The following is a 20,474-nucleotide window of genomic DNA, read 5'->3' on the forward strand; positions in this document are numbered from 1 at the left end:
ATAACTTAGGTAACTTTAAGCAGAATTATAACACATTATTGAACATTTATTCTCTCCTAATAATACGTTGTTGCATTCAATCTATGATTTTTTCTTCAAAAGGTAATAAAACCGGGATTTCCTATTGTTCTATTCATACTCTCTCATTTACAGTGCATGCAAATTCTATAGATAATTGTAAGAGACAAATAGGATGGATGAAGCCATTTTGATGCCAAATGAAATAGATTTGTAAATTGGAAACTCACCTGACCGATAACTGCATACATTTGTGTAGCCCTTTAGGGCTTTGTGAGTGAAAATAATGCTGAAACTCATTATAAATCTGCACTAATTAATCCATACGTCATCTAGTCTAACCATTACAGTTCAAAAAACACACAGAAAATTAGACTACTGTTAATTTCAAAGGAAAAACATTAAAGATGACAACAGTTATATATTTAATTGAAAAAAGTGGAATTCAAAGAGGTAATTGTCAATCTGCAGCTTTGTTTTTAAAAAATATTATTTAGTAGTTTATTTTTAAGTTCGCTTTAAAACCTTTTTTCTTGTTTGACGTTATTGAAATTCATGTAATAATTTCGCATTAAAAACCGTCAATTTTAAATCTCCTACCTGTATCTATATTATGTTCTCCCTCTCATTACGATCCACCCCCATCATCCCCCTCTTCGTCCGACCGACCCGCCAGCTCGTTGCATTCCCCTCTTATCCCCTCTTAACTCATTGAAACGTCCTCCCCCAACTTCAATCAATGCTTCTAACAGGTGGTGCATCCATCGGATTGTATTATGTTTATCCTTTTCTGGCAAATTCTTCAGCTATAAACAATACGACTGAAAAGTGCATTTTACACTTTTATGAATTGTTCTGTTTTATGACAAACTCTGAAAGTTCGGGATAATATGCGCGACAATAACACTATCGAGTGTACTAAAGCATATATTTGGTTTCATCAAATTAAGGAAGCTAAACATATTCGTGAAATCAAATTTGGTTTGATCAATTTCTGTGAAATTTGCTTGGGATGCAATATGAAGCTGCTAATTTGTTAAATCACAGCAAATTTAAAGAGGAATTTCTCGGCAACATAGACAAAGGTGAACTTTATTGTCAATAAAGCATATATGAGATATGTTGTGCGATATAGAAATACCGGCACATGCACTTATTTTTAAGAAAAGATTCTTTTACTGAAAGACCAGTCAAGGTGCAACATTCCCTGCAGGAAATTCCTAGATTTTGAGATTAAATGTAACTATGTAGAAAATGTTAAAAATGTCTGAACTCTTTTCATGCTCATTTTTCAGAAGAAGTTCAGTTGGAATTATAACATCTATACATACTGGCATTGTCAATAATATCAGAAATTAATGAAAACATCAACCCCGTGTTCCCGACAAATAATTATTATTTTTCAATAATACTGAAGTGGTTACGGTTCTGTTTCTTATCGATGTGAACTTCTGATACGGCAATTAGAACTATAAGCACACACAACACGATAAAGTGATAAAGTTAATGGAAATACCAATAATAAAACAAAGTCTATGAAAAAAATCCATTCTCCGGTGTCAGTGATGTATTAGATATAGTTTTACTTGAAATTTTATCAAAATGGCTTTAGTTTTTTTTTTTATTAAAACATTTGTAGTATGACTGTGGAATGCTGCTTATTACGACTTTTTTCCAGCATTATTTAAATTGTTGACGTTGTCACAACCGCCAAATTACTAATTTGTACTCTCACCTTCAATATTAATTGGCTCGTGTTGGATGACGACTTTTCTGGCCCAACTTCGTTGAGAATCCAATTAATTCTAATCTGTTTTATTATTTTCCTGTCAGCCATTATACCTAATCAATTATTCATATTCTGAAATTTGCAATAAACTATTCCAGTTAATATATGCCCACCATATTAGATGCTCAATTTAATTATTAATAATTTTGCCGATATATGATAGAGTAGTCTGCCAAGTAGTACTTGACAGATATATTAACTCTACGTTGATATTAAATATTTCGTAAATCGTAAGATTTGTATATATATGAATAATCTTTATTTTCATCAAGAAACATTACAATTTATTAATAATACATGAAAACATATTATTGTAAAGCAGATTCAAATCATTAGGTTCTTTGGGTAAAAATACGCATTTGAGTTTTGCAGGGTTGTGGGAAGGTAATTGAGCAACTTATATCGTCTTTTCCAAAAATTTAATCAAGGAAAACAATAAAAAAAGTTAAAAACAAAACCGTGAAGTTCATATATTTGCAAAGTATTTTTTACTTATTTGAATTTTTAGTATTTCATTACTAATGACTGGGAGCAGCAGGTTGTTCGTTGATTTTGTTTTTAATGGAATTTTAGAAATCACATTTTTTACCAAAATTGTCCTTGGTAATGCCTAACTTTAAAACTCTCCCTAAATTTATTAGATTTTTTGACACTCTTGTACAACTCAGCCACAATTGCTTTTCAGCCTAAGTAACTAAACTAAGTTTGTTGAAATTTAATTTTTTTTTCACTAATTTTCAAAATAACAATTTTATCTTCCCACAACAGATCCTTCCACTGAATTTTCCCACTTATTGTCGAAAGAGCTGGAAAAATTCTAATTATCAAGAAATTTCTTTTTACAAACGCTGTCAAATTAACCAAGCTAAATTTCACATCATCAACAAAACTTCACAAAGGTTTCTAAAAATTTAATTTTTCCAGCCATCGGAAAACCGCTTAATTTCCAAGCCTTCCAGCTTCCAGCCTCATTAGAGTGACTTCACACTGAGGAAGATGCGGCAGACTATAAATATAGAAATCCCTATTTAGACATGTAGCAACCGCGTTTACGTCATTATGTTAAAAATAAGTAAATTTGGATGTTGAAGGTCTGCCCTTGAAGCTTCCAAGGGCGGTTATTGAAAAATTGTAGCTTTAGAACTATCATGATGTTCCATCTGTTGAGCTTTGAGGGAAATTTGAATCATGGTGGTTAGTGATCGATAATTGTTCTTGGGTATTTTACCTGTTAGTGTAGATGGAGTAGCTGTATTTATTGAATTTTATTTAAATTGGTAGGTTTTCCTTCACCTTGCAGACTAGAATTACTAGTTTTGCTTTAGGTGCCAAATTTTCTCCTCATGATTAATTACCACCTTCAATTCAACTAATTTTGCAGTCAAAATGTATACAGCTTTAAACACATTTTTATTAAATAGTGGTATTTAACTTTGAAGACAATTAAATAACTGTCTGTATTTCATTGTCAACTTCTCATAATATTAACTTAAATTCTATTTGACGTCGTGGAATAAGGACAAAATTAAAACAACGTTATTTGGTGCACTTTTTAATTAGTTTGATTTTCTTTAATCTACATATAGCTTAACACAGGAAAATACAGCACAATGACGTGTATCAAAAAGTGCCATCTCCAAATCGAATATCAGGCGCCTCACATTGGATCCTGAGCTTTGGATTTGGAAATCCTTTTTACTGAATAGCGGCTGTCAAGCCGAAATAGAGTTGGCAGATTTTGTAACAGTTTGCATATACTTAATGGTACAGCCAAACCTGTTTTACAGATGTGAATGAATTACAGATTTTTCTTAGCATTAGCAAAAAAGAAATAGAATGTTTTTTTAAATCTGGAAGCACATAGCAAGTTTAATATTGTTATAGACATCACATTTATCTATATTCAGCCAAAGCCATGAGGAACACATAGTATAGTTTTTCTAAGATATATGGAAATTATATAAAGATTTCTGTCACATATATTTTATTTAATATACAGACTCTGGCAAGGAAAGACTATGATTCGCTTGCTAAAGCCTTGAGTGCCTAGATGGAAAAATACTTTGCCAAAAAAATATAGTTTTTGTTAACAATAGCGAAATTCTAGGACAAATTAGCCAACTAGCTACAAGAAACATTTCGAGTAACTCTTGTTAGCCACCAACACCTATTCTGCATTTTGCATTATAAATAGTATATCTATCTAGATATATTCTATGTGTATAATATCCTCTAATAATACATTCAATATTTCAACATTTAGTTTTAATATAATAATATATTCACCATTGGCCAGGCGTATTAGTATTAGATAAAAAGGAAGAAAGTTGAGCAAGTTTCCTAATTTGAGAGGAAATAATTGACTTACTTTTGAGTTTTATGAACTTCATTCTATAGGTAGGTGAGAGTAATAAACCACCATTTAGATTATCAATCTATAGTTGACTTTTTTATTTGCAAGGAAATCTGCTTTGTAAGGCACGTAAAAAGGTAGTTGACTAACTATTATAGTAGAGGTATGCATTTCTAGATAAGTTAATTCTGGAATATATTTCTAATACGACTGGCAATGGAGATAAAATTGGATACATTCAGTTATAATGTACCATAGTAAATGAGGTTTTAACAACTAAACAATTAGAGTTATAATATTATTGTCGTTGACAAGGAGGTAGCCCACATGACAAAAATTTTCTAAAACACCGTCACCTAAATAGATATTGTCATTGTCTAAAATGTATTGTCGAAAAAATTCGATATCACTTTAAAGAGCGAAAACCATGTGGGACTTTCTCTTAAAAATGTAAATAACGACTTGTTGGGATTCAACAATCGATTATTGTCATCTCCTAATTATTGTCACGTCTGAATAAATTTTAATAACCTTAACCAGATAAAATTTCTTTTCTCGCTTCAGGCACATACATTCTCTTCAATTTTACAGTGAGACAGTATTTTTTTTTCAACTTATGAAATGCCGTAATCTTACGGAAATATTTCATGTCGAGATATGATTTCTAAGGCTTGTTGTACATCGTATTATATTACTTGAGCAGAACATTTTTGATAGCGAATTTCTATAAAATCAATATGTAATGCCATTCTTCATCTAACGATATGTGTTTGCAGCGTGACGGTATAATCCCAACAAACATTTATTAGATAGTTAAATATAAAAAGACAGTTAATCTGTTCATGATTGTTTCACTTTATAAATTAATTATTTCACCACTTCAGTGGACAATAATATTACTTAATTTTATAGTAAAAATATGTTTTTCTTCAGTAAATGCTTCCTCTATAACTATTTCGTTTAAATAACATGCACTTACGCACATACATATAGAAATCCTTCTTTTTTGATTTGATAATAGACGAAACACCCTGTACAAAACTAACGTTGTTAATTATACAATTGTGTTTAAACAATAGTTACGCAATTTGACGGTAAGGTTAGTCCTATCACGTGCTAGTTTCCTAACTTGCAAGTAAAGGTTAGGCTATAGCAGAGAATAGCACGTGTACTAGGTAGGTATAGAGACTTTATTGTCTAGTACATCTAATATACAGCTCAGTACAATAGTGGATAAAATATTTCAAAAGTGAACAGTTTACAAACTGGTATTTGTGTTTTTAAAGTTTTATAAAATCCAATGTGTTTTTCCAATAAAAGTATTCCGTAATAATTTTCCGTTTGATAATTTTACTTCTCAGCCGAATTATTATTTTTATTAATGTATTTCAATTAAAATAGTTCCACTGTTCCAATCCACTATTGCACTGGCCCTGTATACGTAAAAGCAACAGTTTTACTGCTATTATAAGACTTAACATTCAGTAAGTAACACTGTTAATAAATTCTATAGAAAACTATTTTGCTTTCATCTAGAAGGTATAAAATGCTTCTTGTAAAGCAATTTAGAAGCTTTGGTTATCCGTTAGTGATAAGTGGACATGTTCCAAACGTTTAATATTTTCCGGATAATAAAATTCATTTTGCAATATCCGATTTGCCGGATATCCAAAGGTCCTAAAAATAATAGAAAAATCCCTCTTGACCAATTGAGTGGTAGTCGAATAACGGATTAACATGCATATATACCTATTGAGTTTTATTACAGTAAAAATATCGTTTTTATAGTCTGTAGGTATTACACTGCATAGAGATAATTTTATTGACCGTGTGAATATAAAGTGTTAAAGGTTTAGGCAATATGCTTTGTGTATTACAACAGCCCCTGAGGGATTTTTCGCAACGGTGTATACTAAAATGGTATAAAACAGATCACATTGATAGCGGTCCGCTGGAACACCAATAAATTGTCATAAGATATCACTATTTAGGGGTCAAACTACAATATTGTGCGTAGCCTGAATATTCTGGCGGTATAACACCTAATAATTATGACGTTTATTAATCCTTGTGAACTGTGAAGCACAGAAAAAGCTTTTGTCTTCGAGTCGGTTTCAACTACTTTAAAACATCTATTAATCTAATATAATGATCATCTAGTGTTTGTATGTATATAAAGATATCAATAAGGAAACCACAGTATATCAATAAAAACGCTTCTCGTCTTTCATATGAGTGAGAAAATCGTGCTGTTGTAAAAGTCATAGAAAACCATTTTGCTTGTATAATTTGTACCAATCATTCTTCTTAACTTTATTGTCGTCGTTTCGTTTTCACTTATTCCAATTAATCGTATTATTTTCTTTTGAATGTAGCTTCAGTTGTTCTTCAATCCATGGAATATATTTTGGAACATAAGCATATACTCCCGGTAAATGAGGGTGAGCGCATTTAATACCCCAACTGACAATCCCTCCAACAAACCATCGTTCCGGGTCGTCATGCTGTCTACACAGTAAAGGTCCTCCCGAATCTCCCTATATCGAAAATAAATTCTCTCTTTATTTCATCTGTTTATTCGAAGATACTTTCTACATTAATGAAGTATCTCCAACAGTCCGTTATAGATTAATGAGAACGCCAGCCGCTCGGTAAACTTTAGTAAAGTCAACTCCAAGTTTAACCGAAGGTTTAATGTCAGCAAAAGCTCTTTCACTCGGAAATTAACCTGTAGTGCATTATACTTTTTGGATAGTCTGCAATTATAAAACTAAAAAAAACTACCATTTACAGCTATTTAATTTAAAGCATTTTAAAGAAAAAAACCAGACAGTTTTTGACTATTGGCCTTTAGGCTGATTTTCTCAGCATTGCTTTTAAGTGGAGCTTTACGAAAAACAATTTAAATAGAGTTTCTCTCCTTTTTCAAACCGAAACGGGTTTCACCCTTGGAACTAACTGCGGGAGTCCGCACAATTTTTAAGAGCTGTTACCACTTAATTTTTCAGCAGGAAGAAAAACAAGAGAGTTATTGTTTACTGACGGTTTTCAAGTCTTGATTGAATTTAATTCTTTTTGTTGTGGTTTTGTAACTTGCTTGAAGAAACGTACTGTTTTGACTAAGTTTATGTTTTATAGAAGAACATTCATGCATACTGAATTAGTTATGTAATATAATTAGAACTTGTCGTATTATTCACTATTGATTTTAATAATGTTTTTTTCATTATTCTTGCAATAACAAAAATTAAAAGTTGTCTCGACTTTGTTTCGATAAAGTTTAGCTTTGTAAACTTTTAAAACTCTACCGGATAAAAAGTCAGTCTAGTTATTAAACAGAAACATCAGAGAAAAATCCAAATCCTCCTTTTAGTTTTCAGTAGAAAATATTATGTCAAAACTAAACTTTTGCAGAAAATACTAAAAGATGGTTCTTAATAAAACATGATAACAAAATAAGTAGTCTCAACAAGCTTATAGTATCTTTACGTACTCCAGTTCATGATTAAAGGAAAAAAGTCTTTTTTGTGATCTTTTATTAATTATCACATAATTAAATAAAGCACTGGATTTTTTTATTATTAGAAGTCAGCTTTATTAATTAAACGAAAAAATGATTTAATGTTAAGTAAGTACGAGTTAATTATCACTGATGGAAATTGGCAAGAAAACTGACATTTACTCTAGAATTATACTTTTCCTTAGAAGGTTATATAACTGTGTATCTTAGTGACCGTTGCATAGAAACAGTATATTTCAGAAAAAATACTGTCAAGACAGAAATTTCTTGCTTATATACACCTAGCTTTGAGAAAAAGAAAATAATATATCGACACATTGTACACATTGATTGAGATCAAGAATTATCAAATTTGCAACATGTAGGCGGAATATTATTTTGTTCCTCAGTCAGTATGCATAAGTGTCTTAACCAAACCATCACTGTTTATTTTAAAAAACAGTACGCACTAACTTCTACCTAAACGGGATAATTAAAATTGATAAAGAGCTAAACAAACATTTACCTGACAAGCATCTTTGCCTCCTTCCTTGTATCCAGCACAAATCATTCCATCGGTCACGTTCATCCCGCGTTGAGTGAGCCACATATTGCATACATCGCGATCCACAATTGGGACTTCAACTTCGTTAATCTCCGGTTCGTATTCTGAAGCTGAAAGGTGCAGGAACTGGACTCTTTAGAAAAATTTATACCCTAATTTAACATTAATTCGCTTTTTTCCGGCTTATTATTCCTGGGCGTAAATTGTAGTTAAGCGTTGTGGTTTTACGCGGAAATGGGGAATGAGATATCTAAAGATGGTCAGGAATTTCCACAATAAAGCGTTTTAGCTAACATTATTAACAACCCCGGGTGTATAGGGCTGAGCGAAATTAATTAAAGGCTACCATAGTCTCGACGAGAAGTAGTTTTTCGCCTTATTGTTATGCTTTCTGTAGGGCAGGTTTACGTGTGACAAGTATATGAAATATTGCTTGACCGTGTAAGAACGTGGGGAGAAGGAATTCGTTCTAGAGAAATTGACGTGTCTTTTATATTTGTCTGTCGATAAAAATGTTTTGTTTTCTTTCCCAGAAAAAGCGATAGCTTAGATCTTGACTTGCTTTCAACTTTAAATTTTAAATGTATTCACAAGTATCTATTGACGATACATAAATAATGTATATCCTTCTTATTCAGTGGTTTATACTTTAATACGATGCATGAATGTAACGTTTGATTGAGGATTCCGCTGTTAATTATTTAGACCATAATTAGGGGATTATCTACGAATGACCTATATTCAAAAAACTGTAAGCGCTAAGAACGAAATCAATACCCGGTTCATATAGAACGGCAATTGAAACGGAAAACCCAAAGCGACAGCTTTAATAAAAAATCTTTTAAATTTTACCGTAAAGAAGTCAACTTATTCCGCCCTAGGAAGTCAAAAGACACATTAGGCACCGATAAATAAAGTCGCACAGTTTCCTATTATATAACTTTTGTTATTTGCGCTCAATCCTCTTCTCTTTTAAATTTAATTGCTCCGGGGGTTTAGGAGACGAGAAAATAACTTTTACCTCATAGGTAATCCCCTTTTTGACATTTCACGAAAAGTCTTCTTAATTTTCTCATTTACGCCTTCCAGTATTCGCCTCAATTTTGTTCCCGATTGCCGAGCGATCAAACAAACATTTTTATTCCAAGGTTTTCCAAATGATCCCTTTAAAACCTGAAAACGGGATCGTTTCGCATTCAAACATGTGTTTTGTTTGATAGCACCCTTTGTCTTTCCACCTATGGAAATCAAGATAGGGTTGATCCGACATATGAATAGTCAGTCAATTGCACAAAATGAAACGCCTCCAGTTAGTTTACGTTTCAGGAAGAAAATGAAGAACAAAGGCAAATGAAAATGAAGAGAAAAGTCTGTTGAAGTGTGTCTTGGTACAGACGTTAGTAAGTTTGTGATTAGTTTTTTGGTTGTTCTAGCTGTATGTATATCTAGGTTCGTAAATAGTTCGATGAGATCCAATAAGTGATTTGTGTGTGTCTATTAAACATTACTATTGGAATTTGTCATCTAAGCACCGATTTGCCGTTTGTTTCAAAGATTAGCGAATAAATTAAAGTTGTCATAACCGGATATCTGTCACACATGAGTGCAAAAATAAAAATTTTTTTTGTTGTTTCTCTTAAATATATAAAAAACATAATTACTAAAATGTTTATAAACAAACTGAAACGTTACACTTACTTCCATACTCGTCCTTCTTTCCCCATCCAATAACAGTGCATGTTGTGCCAGGTTCAAGTTCTCTATTTGGACTGGGAAGACACACGGGTAAGAGATGTTCGTGAAAAGTAACTCTACTGGCAAGCTGCGAAGGAAAGTCAAGTAGTTTTAAGTGTTGCGCTCACTCGAAACCTTTTCATATAACATATAAGGTGCTATGGAGATAAATAAGTAAACAGCGGTTGGACAAAAAAAAATTCCCCCCGATTTTTCCAAGAACGGGTCGGTGCTGGAAACTTTCATAATTTTCCGCACTTTCGAAGTTTTCGCGACAAATTCTATTTTGAAAGGTTGAAAAATAGGTTTTAAGTTTGGGAGCAATTGTAGAAAAACCTGTGTGTATTCGGTTTCCGGAATAGTAAGTTTTTGTATCTCGGAAGACTATTATGTTGTCGAAACTCAACCAACATATTGCATGTATAAAAAAATACTGGAAAAAAGTTTAATCGAAGCGTAAGAGAAAACTTCGAAAGTGTAATCCATCACTCTTCAGAGTAGACCACCTGAAAACATACTTTTGAATTTGACGAGACCTGCTTACACAAACCTAGATAAGCAGATATTTTCTCGGTCTTTTCTCCGAGAAAAACGGCACTTACTTGAAACAAGGCGACGTCATTATCGTGTGTGTGCCCCATGTTATACTGTGGATGGGGAACTACACGTTTAACTTTCATTTTCTGTCCGTAAAAGGAATGCGCGTGCCTTCTAGTAATCCCAAGTTGTATAGTCCACCCATTTATGTCTGAGTGACTATAAAAATACAGTTTCACAACTCTGCGGGATACGACGACCGTTTGATATCTTACTTTCCGACACAGTGGGATGCCGTGAGCACCCACTGATCCGCAATAAGAACCCCGGCGCAATAAAAAACTTCCTCAGGCCCCCCCAAAAGGGCGGCCAAGAAGGGCCAGTCTCCAGGTTTAGATGGAACTCCTCCAACTATTCTGGGAGTTCTCTTCCTTTCGGCGTAGCTTTTACGGGCCTTTCCGCAGACTGAAAAATAATGACGCCAGCTGACAAGTGAGAAATGGACGGATTTTTTACCGACTGTGAAATTAAATTGGATTTGATGGGCTTACCGGGAAAACGACTCGAATAATGGCGTTCTACAGACAAAACTTTGATCTCCCATATCAAATTTAAACTTTGCAAACTTTAATACCTTTTAGTGTTACTGTAATTAATTGTTCCCAAAGGGATTCCTGTTTTTTTTCTAATGAATTTCACTCTAAAAATTTAAGTCTGATTGTAATATTTACAAAATTAGATATTATTTTACTTTGGCTAAAACGTTGAGTTTTTCTACATTTTATTCATTGTTTGTTAGTTTAAAAATAAGTGGTTAATCATTAAGTCCACATGAGCAATATTTGCGTCAATCACATCACTGCTGCTTTTTTTGACCAATCAAAATCTATACACACTCTGCTGCATATGTGGATTTACCATTAGGATTAACTGTTATTTGTTTCTATTTTTAATTTAAATAGTTACCACTACATATCAGCATCTTTGACCTAAATCAAAACACTAAATCCATAAAGATTGAAACAAAAAACATTTTTTGGAGATGGAAATAAATCAACCGCCAATTTGAATCGCCCTGTGTCAAGTTTAAAATCCTAATTGACTAACAGGGAAATAAAGCTTTTACACCTGGGTCGAGATATATTAATATTTAATTCACTTGTCTGGAACAAACGATTTTAAGACCAAAATTAATGACATCGATTTATTGTGTAAAGTTTTAAGGAAGATTAACCGATCGAAAATAGTCCTCGGCTATTTTCCTAATAAATCCGAGCCGTATAAAATAATTGAGGGAGCGAATTTTGTCGTTTAACCACCACCTTCAGACAATTAACGAGGCACCTTTCGCTAATACCTCCTTTATAACACTTAAATTTGCGGGCCCCAAGCGTTAATTATTTAAAGAAGCTTTTAATATAATCAAATTAATCCAACATCAAATTCCTCGCGAGAGACTAAGAAACGACTCTTTCATGTACGGCATATTTTCTTGGTTATAAGAATTTTCATCAACTTTATTAGCATTCCATCAAAACATATACTCACTTTCCTATCAGCTTTCGAATATGTAATATTTCACAGAAATCCGGTATTTTTTAAAAAAACCTGTCTCTCCGTTCCCGCCGTAAATCGCCTGGAGCCATCAAACTTTTCACCGATTCTTCAGTTAGTTTCTGGGTTTCGCAAGTTTTTGAAATCGGAAATATTTACAAAACATTGTTACCGTGAGGATGAACTTCCACCTAATTGGAGCCACGAAAAATGTCAACAACTTTTATACCTTGATTGTTCGGATCAGTTTTTTTACTTTATAGCACTTAGGGAAGACACGTAAACACCACTTTACAGAACAACCTTTTATACATTTACTTTGTAATGGTTATGTAAAGGCAGAATAAATAGTTAGTGGAAACAGTTAGTAAATTTTTTTTTTTAATGCATGTTTTAGTTATTATTTGATTAGTAATTAAAAAAGGTTATCATGGGAAAACAAGTTTGTCTCTATCTAAGCTTTTTCTCGATTTCAGTATGTCTAAACTAACTAGCACCTTGACAAATCTAAAAATGTATAATGCTGGTAATAAATTGAAGGGCTATTCTCCCGAAAAAAATGCGTAAATATAAAAATATACTTACTGTATTCAGTGCAACGCAAGTCCACAGTGGGATAACTAGTCCCATTGCAAGAAGCAAAAGCTCTAATCATATTAAAATGCCTTTTTTGTGGATATCGAGATTCCCCTACATATTCAGCCGATTTAGTATCGACGCTTTTCACAATTTGGCTATAGTTTGTGTGGCTGCAAAATAAAAAACCGTTTGTTAATTAATTGGCCTTAGCGTTATTATCGAGAGTTTATGCAATTGTAACCTTATAGCAAACTAAAACAGATAAATAAACATGTACCGTGTCATGTGTAATTTAGATTTGAACCCAAAGGGCAGTTTGAAGTGATTTATTTTAAATGGATATCAATAATGCTCCATTACGTTATAGCCAACAGACTCAATTTCCGTTTTACTCTAGGTGGCACGTAAATAGTCAGGGTTGTTTAGAAATTCCTTGTAGTCAGTTATAGGGGTAGAAAAGATAAGGATAATAAAGTACTTACGCGTATCCCAGAAGGAAACACATATAGCTAGACTGATGTTTGTCCCATTGCGAAATGCAAGCTGGAACCCATTGTTCTTGATCGGGCCTAAATACTTCCAGTATGCCTCTACCCTCGTCTCCATTTCTTTCGCTTAATCGAACTAAAAAGGATTTTTCAAAAATTGCTTTCAGATTTCCCATGAGAATACTTACGGCAGTTTCTTTCGTCTTGGCCCCACGGACAATCTACTTTTCCATCGCACATGTGCTCTTGATTAATGCATTTGTCATAGCCACAATGAACCATTCCGGTCCCGCATTTGGTACAGTTTAGTTCATCTGATTGATCTTTACAGTCTATATGTCCGTCACATTGCCAATCTTTAGGGATACAACGTCTAAAATCGCATTGGAATCCATTCGGACAGACTGTAATAAAAGTCTTTGTTTTCCCAATAAATCAACAACAATGGCAAGCAAATTTGCTGACATGAATTGTTTCTGTACAATTTATAAATCCTGTGTAAAATATTTGACAGCTTATATGGATTAATAAATCTATTCTGTCGAATCTCGGTTGGTTTTCTTCCACGTTGTGGGACAATAAACAGCCAAAAATCAATGGCATATCCGGCCTTCTATGGCACAGTTATTAAAATTCCTCGTAAATATGTAATGAACATTTTTCTGTCTGTACGCACAATAGCCAAAAGAGCTCATTAGAATACATTTTAAGTAAGCCTAAATGGAGTTTTAGTTAGTATAAACATGCATTTTTTGGGGCTTAAAAAGCATTTCAATAGTAGGTATTAAGTATCAAGAACAGTTATTACTGTTCGTGAAATGAAAATATTCTAACAAATTCTCTGTAATCCTGTATGTTATTTTCCGTTTAGCTGAACGGTAAGTACAGCAGGTATTTACTTCCCGGTTTGTTAGCCCTAGCAACCAGAAGCAAAACAGGAACTAATCCTTCCCGCCTTCAAAACAGGTGCTGTAAACGCTCATAAAAGGCACTTCAATAGTAGGTATATTAAGTATCAAAAACAGTAAGCTACTACTGTTCGTGATGCTTGCAATATTTTTTGTACGACTTCAACAAAATCATCCTACTTATTAAATAAAATGAAAATATTCTAACAAATTCCCTTTAATCCTGTATGTTATTTCCCATTTAGCTGAACGGTAAGTACAGCAGGTATTTACTTCCCGGTTTGTTAGCCCTAGCAACCAGAAACTAGATAGGAACTAATCCTTCCCGCCTTCAAAACAGGTTCTGTAAACACTCAAAATTATACAAGTCGTACAAAAAGGATTTAAAAATTTAATAAGCAAAAAATAATACAACATTTCGAGATGTTGCAATTGAAAAACACAATTACGTTTGTTGCTGTGCAGGGCATTCTGGAGTAAAAAAAAAAATTACAAAATTGCACTTGAATGAATAATTCCTACATCTGAGTAACTGGAACAATTAGCCACTAGTTTACTCATTCAATCCAGACCTAGTTACGCTAGAAAAGTAAAATAAACGAGGGTATAATCAATTTAGTTGAACTTGAAATCTATAAGCACAAAAATAAATTTGCAGGAGACAGTTTGGGCTTGTCTCTAATGTATGCTCTAGTACGCTAGATCGTGATATACATCAGCAAGTGATGGAGAACGCATCGAGAATAATAATTTACTTCTAGGTCTCAAAGAAATATACGACATTCTCGTATTAACTGTAGAAAATACGTCCAAGGTAGAGCAGTTTTATGGCATAGAGCAAAACAGAGCATAATCTTTAACAATACCGCCACCTAAAAACACGTCCTAATGTTTTATGTAGCTGTCCATTAAATAAAGTGGCTATATTACAATTCGATTATAAAATCCGACTCACCAGAAGATAATTTAAACTGACATTTAATAAGATCCTCTTTCATTTGTTATCGTTAATTATCTTTTGGTACATTCATAAATGAAATTTAAATACCGCCAGAGAAACATTGAGAGTGGCGGATTTCCATTTAAAAATGCGGGCGTCCACGCTAAATTAAACTGTCGCGAAGGGAAAGTCAGCTTTTAGAAAGATTATTGTGTAAATTGTTAAAGTTACTTCCACTTAACATTATTTTCTTTTATTTGGATTTACAATTGAACAGTCTTTACGTTTTTACTTTAAAAACCTAAAAGGTCAATATGGAGAAACCGAAACGCTTCGCTTGGAAAATCCAAGTTACACAAAAACTTGCCGAAAACTTTAAATGAAGGTTTTTATATCGAAAGGTTCTAAACAAGATTAAAATGGGGAAAGACCCTTCCTTAGGCCTTAGTAATTAGTTGCGAAACGAAATTTACACCGTGATAAATGTCAGGGATTAAATTCATTTTTCTTCAGCAATCATGTTTCCTTGAGGTACCAAAAAAATCTTGTTTGTGTTTCTGATATAGTTAGAGACTTAGTTTCAATCTTGAGGATTACGCAAACCAGTCTATTTGTAGACAAGAATAACTAGCATTTTAATTAAATTTAACTCAGGGCATTTACCCTATAGACTGTGAATATAGACCTGCAGATGGAAGTTAGTGCATTCCACGAGGAACTTATATTAAAAGGAATTTATTTAAGGCATTTTCATCTCTTCAATCGATAAATTCTAATAACAACAACGCTAAGATGAAACATCCACTTACTTGGCTTAGATTCGCGAGATTTTACTGCTTTAGCTTCTGCTTGACCGATGCAAACGTTAGGATCGGGAGATTCAGGGAATAAATCGCATTCCAAATATTTTGGCAACGTCAATCCGAAAACGTCGAGGAAAAATCCACAACGTCGTTTTGTTTCTGAAACAGAACAGGATTTACTGATATACGATTTGTGGAAAACTATACAAATTCTATGTTTTGTATAAATTTACTAAATTAGTAAATTAGAGGATGTTTATGCAGAGAGCAACAGGATGCCAAAATTGTAGGTTAATATCGGGGAGATCCGGTTTTGAGGGTAGCCCAGCTAAGTGTCCGTGATAGTGACCTTAGCCACAGCGAAAATCATTAATTTTGTCGTCTGGATTAGAGCTGCTTTTAGAAAGGTTTGCTGAGAAACCCGACTGGGAACGATAGAAGTAAAGGATAATACCTACGGGGTTTCGAGAATAATTTCAATAATTACGAATTATTACCTTTATTTACGCCTCACGTTTCGGAGCCAGCTCAAACGATAATTTTTTCGACGGGTAATGTAGATTTTACGGGATTCTTATAATTGGATTTCGAGAACGATTTGGGACAGGAATTTCTTACCGTTTATTTCTTCATGCCTCACTGTTTACTTAGACAGAAGGAAACATTTACTGATAATAAAAATTTAAATGGGGACAATAAACGTCCCAAAAAAAAAAACAAACTTTATAGTGAAATCTCAAATTGAGTGAAACTTTATTCAAGTTTAAATTTCACCCCGACGGAAAATTTCCTATTATTCACAACTGGAGGATATTCCAATATTAACTGTGGATAAACGCATTAAATCCACGAAACTAATATTCGAAAATCAGTCTATAATGGGAAACTAGTTGTTTCGGATATTTTCAGTTTTATTGACAATATAACTGAACGTGTACGAAAGCGATCAATTTTCCACTTTGAATATTCGCTTCAAAAAGTCGGATAACACGTTTGTTTTATTTTTTCGCTTTTGTTTCATTTAAGTTCGTGCCTTTCACACTTTATGATATTATCTGTTAGTGCATAAAAACAGTCAAAAAGGTGTTTAAGTTGAACGGCTTGATTCAGTGTGTTGTGTGATTAATGGTTGTAACTCAACGTCTCAAAAATGTATAGGGTGTTCTAAAGTTCTTTTAAAAATAAATTTTCACAAACTTTTAATTGCAAATAAGTCTCTAGTCTCTTAATTTGTAGTAGCTTAACTTGACTTGATTTCAAGCCAAACTTAAGTAGTTTAAAAACTGTATTCATTCATATTTACTGGTTAGTACTTAACAAATAATATTTTTAAAAATTGCAAATCCAGATACTTAAGTAAAGTTCGAAATGGCTAGTTGATACAGAGTGATTTATTAAATGGTAACATTTTTACAAAATTTAATTTTCTCTGAGAATCTAAGAAAATGTATTTAAATTATTTTTAATCACATGAGTACGACCTGGACCAGACTAGTCAACATAATAATAGAAGAAAAAATACAATATTATACACGTAGGGTGAATATGATTGATAATCTTAGAATACAAAAATAGTGGTTAAGCTAGATTAGGTTAGGGATAATTAAATGTTAGGTTAGGGGCAAAACTGTCAATAAAGACAGTCCGCATAGAAAAAAGTAGTAGGTCCCCATAGCAAAAAGATAAATATGGAAAAAGGTGATCGAAAATGCGTCTTTGTTTCTTAGCATTTATTTTAGCAAGTATCAAGGATAAAACTTGATATTAATTCAAGTCCTGCAATACTTTTACAAAGTACCTAACTAAAAAATGTTGTTCTAACCAAAAGCAATTTTTAATATTTTATAGGTTTATGTGAAACAATCTGATAAGCACGCAAAATAACTGCAACTTATTTAATATAGGCATATTAGAGTAAGTGTTCAATGAAGTCAAACTGAAATTGGAAACGGAAATTCAATTTGTGTTTGGACTATTAACCAATTACTACATTTTTTATTTATAACACGTGTAACTGAATAAATTAAAGTTGTTTACTGGCAACCGAAACAAAATTCTGGAGGTCAATTTGCTTATTCCGACTGAACCAAATGTAGGAAAATTAAAGCGGGTTTGGCAAACAAATCATCACCTGCATAAACATTCTCTGGATTAGTATCTTACCCAGACACATGCCTCTACAGGGCCGAACGAGTTTGCCCTCAGGTCCACATTTTGGCACAAATATAGTACAGAGAAATAGAGCGGCTAACTCGTAACATCGAACGTCAGCCACTGCATCATACATTTCTAAATCCTGCTGGGCATCGAGTTGACCAAAATGGCCTACGTAGTTGGGGTAAACTGTGTAGTTGTAAGGAAGATCGTGGTCTATGCAAAATTTGACAATAACTGGGAGGCAAACTCCAGGTGCAGGATTGTCGCTCTGTTTTTCTATTATTATTGGTAAAGCTGTTACATTTATTGTCTTGTTCACTATTTTGACATTTGATGGGTATGCTGGAAGTACAAATATCAGAGAGTAAGAACATTAAAAGAAATATCAACCAACCTTTGAAATATATAGTCATACCGGACGCAATTGCAAATAAAGCAATTGCATTGATCGTTAGTTGAATAAACCTGAATTTCAAAAAAAAGCGATGGTTGTGGTAACTTTCGGAAGGCCTACGAGATTCCTTCAAGATCTAAAATATCAAATACATTAATCATTCCTATTAATTCTTCATGTGGATTTCCTAATGCTGCACTATACTATACATATACGAATATAAATCGAAGCGCTACGCACTACCGCTTTTAAAGCGTAATTCCTCAATGATGGATTTTGTTTTCGTCTTTAAAATTCAAAGGAGAAGCTTTTAGAATATGAATCTCTAAACGAAAATTGAGGCTCATGTATATTAATTCTGTCAGTTTACGGAGCTTCCAGGGAAGTAAACACTAAGATGGGCCTCAAGTCTTTGTTTTCCTAGCGAAGAGACACGATTTAATTGCTCTTATCGTCCGAATTTTTCCTACAGCTCTTAAAAATTAATAACGACATTTTTCTTTTATATATTTAATTCATTAATCTTTTTTATGGTTATTTTTTTTCACGCTCAACGCGTGCCTTCTTTTATACCTCTAGCTACAAGAAAACGCTTTTATGCTGCCCTAAGAATTCAAAACCCAAATTTAATTTTTGCTACTCACCTTATGATGAACAGACATGTTAGATCCATTATGAAACCTAACTACAGTCTGCAATCCTGCAGGAGTGGAAACACTTTTTGTAATTCCATTAAGCTCATCAACTTTTAATGATGACATTTTGGTAAAATCTTTTATCAAAGGTTTAGTCATTACACTACCATTTTGAATTTTTGCAAATGGATTTTTAGGAGGTAGTAGTGGAGTTTCCATACCCTTAGAGGTGTAACTAGGCGAAGAATTTTGGCTCATACTGTCCGAAGATATTCCTGAGTCTTGCCTCATTGAGATTTTTCCTGTGTTAGGTTTACACATCCTGCTAGGTGTAGGAGGTTTGCCATCTTGTTTATTAACAGTAGTGACATTAGTCTTTTTTAAATCCTTCACATTATCAAATGGAAAGTTTGTTGGGCTAGTAACCGATGGTTGCTGAGATAAATTCTGATTAATTTCAGGTTTTCGAGAATGTTCTTTAATGTGTTCCTTCACGTCTTGCAGTCCAGGTTTTTGATTTGGAAGCAACTGATTGAAAGGGGGTGCTCTTGATTTAGGTGTGGGCGGTAATGGAGGTGGTAAGGGCGACTTTCTACGCACGTTGGGATTTAAAGGAGGACTATGTTGAGGTATGGGCGGTGTAGGGGGCGTGGGAGGAGGAACAAAACTTCGTTTAGGAACAGGAGGAGGTCGGAGGGGTATTGGAGGGGGTTGAGACTGCTGTACCTGAAAACAATTTCAATTACGTTTCACTTTCCCCAAAGGTCTCATGAATAAAAATGTTCTTAATTATTCGCAGTGTTAGTAAGTCATTTGATCTGATAATGCAAAACCCCTTCTTTCGATTCAATATGTACTGAACAAGGAGGAATTTACATTCCTCCAGATTTAATATACGACATTGTGTCTTATGCTAAAAGCAATCAAAGGTCGGGTAATCGTCGTATGTAACTGCTAAACCGTTTAGAAACTATCCGGGACAATTCAGACCGCGCTATGTAAATATCCAAGTTGTTACCAAGACACTTTCTGACTTTCGGCCAAATTTATTTGCCCAATAAAAGGTCCTGAGCTAAAATTCCACTGTATCTGGGGGTCAGCTCAACAGGTTATAATAGATTATCTTTAAATGTTTTGCTTTAGTCAAATGGTAACTTCATGTTACATGCACAAAAAAAATGCTATTTTTTGCAACAATTGAAGCTTTGTATGATATAGTAGTATAATAATTTTCGTGCTAAAATAGTTACTCCAAAGAAACGCCTTAAAAAAGATCTGTCAATTTTGTTACTAAGCCACCAGTGTAACAGCTATTAATATTATACATTACTCTTTTTCCTAAAAAAAAAAGGTAAAAAACCTTTTAGGTGTACTAAAATATCATTATAATGTTAGTACAAGAACCACTTAATCACATCAAATATAAGTGAAAACGTCCTTCCAAGATATTTAATGTAATACGAAAAGTTAAAGAAAAGCGAAATAGATATAGATTATATTGGATAAAAGCTTTCATGCAAT

At 33.3% G+C, this 20,474-nt stretch overlaps 1 protein-coding gene across 4 annotated transcripts in view; it reads right to left on the reverse strand.

The window, feature by feature from the left end:
* Window positions 1-3,343: 3,343 nt before the first annotated feature.
* LOC145738652 (atrial natriuretic peptide-converting enzyme-like) overlaps window positions 3,344-20,474 on the reverse strand; it is a 35,335-nt gene continuing 18,204 nt past the window's right edge. For 2 of the 4 annotated variants that reach the window (XM_081993577.1, XM_081993575.1), the window contains exons 4-15: window positions 18,963-19,679; window positions 18,319-18,454; window positions 17,931-18,266; window positions 15,774-15,926; window positions 13,305-13,520; window positions 13,111-13,252; window positions 12,635-12,798; window positions 10,771-10,960; window positions 10,561-10,714; window positions 9,923-10,046; window positions 8,186-8,334; window positions 3,344-6,697 (exon numbers count right to left, since the gene is read on the reverse strand). In XM_081993577.1, the coding sequence (XP_081849703.1) occupies window positions 6,494-6,697; window positions 8,186-8,334; window positions 9,923-10,046; window positions 10,561-10,714; window positions 10,771-10,960; window positions 12,635-12,798; window positions 13,111-13,252; window positions 13,305-13,520; window positions 15,774-15,926; window positions 17,931-18,266; window positions 18,319-18,454; window positions 18,963-19,679 (2,685 nt within the window). In that variant the 3' untranslated portion in view covers window positions 3,344-6,493. Of the gene's footprint in view, window positions 6,698-8,185; window positions 8,358-9,922; window positions 10,047-10,560; window positions 10,715-10,770; window positions 10,961-12,634; window positions 12,799-13,110; window positions 13,253-13,304; window positions 13,521-15,773; window positions 15,927-17,930; window positions 18,267-18,318; window positions 18,455-18,962; window positions 19,680-20,474 lie in introns of all 4 variants that reach the window. The other 2 variants (XM_081993578.1, XR_014180832.1) reach the window with 2 other exon arrangements.

This window comes from Ips typographus, linkage group LG16 (genome assembly GCF_016097725.1).
Source record: "Ips typographus isolate SLU linkage group LG16, UJ_Ityp_2.0, whole genome shotgun sequence".
Lineage (NCBI taxonomy): Eukaryota > Metazoa > Arthropoda > Insecta > Coleoptera > Curculionidae > Ips > Ips typographus.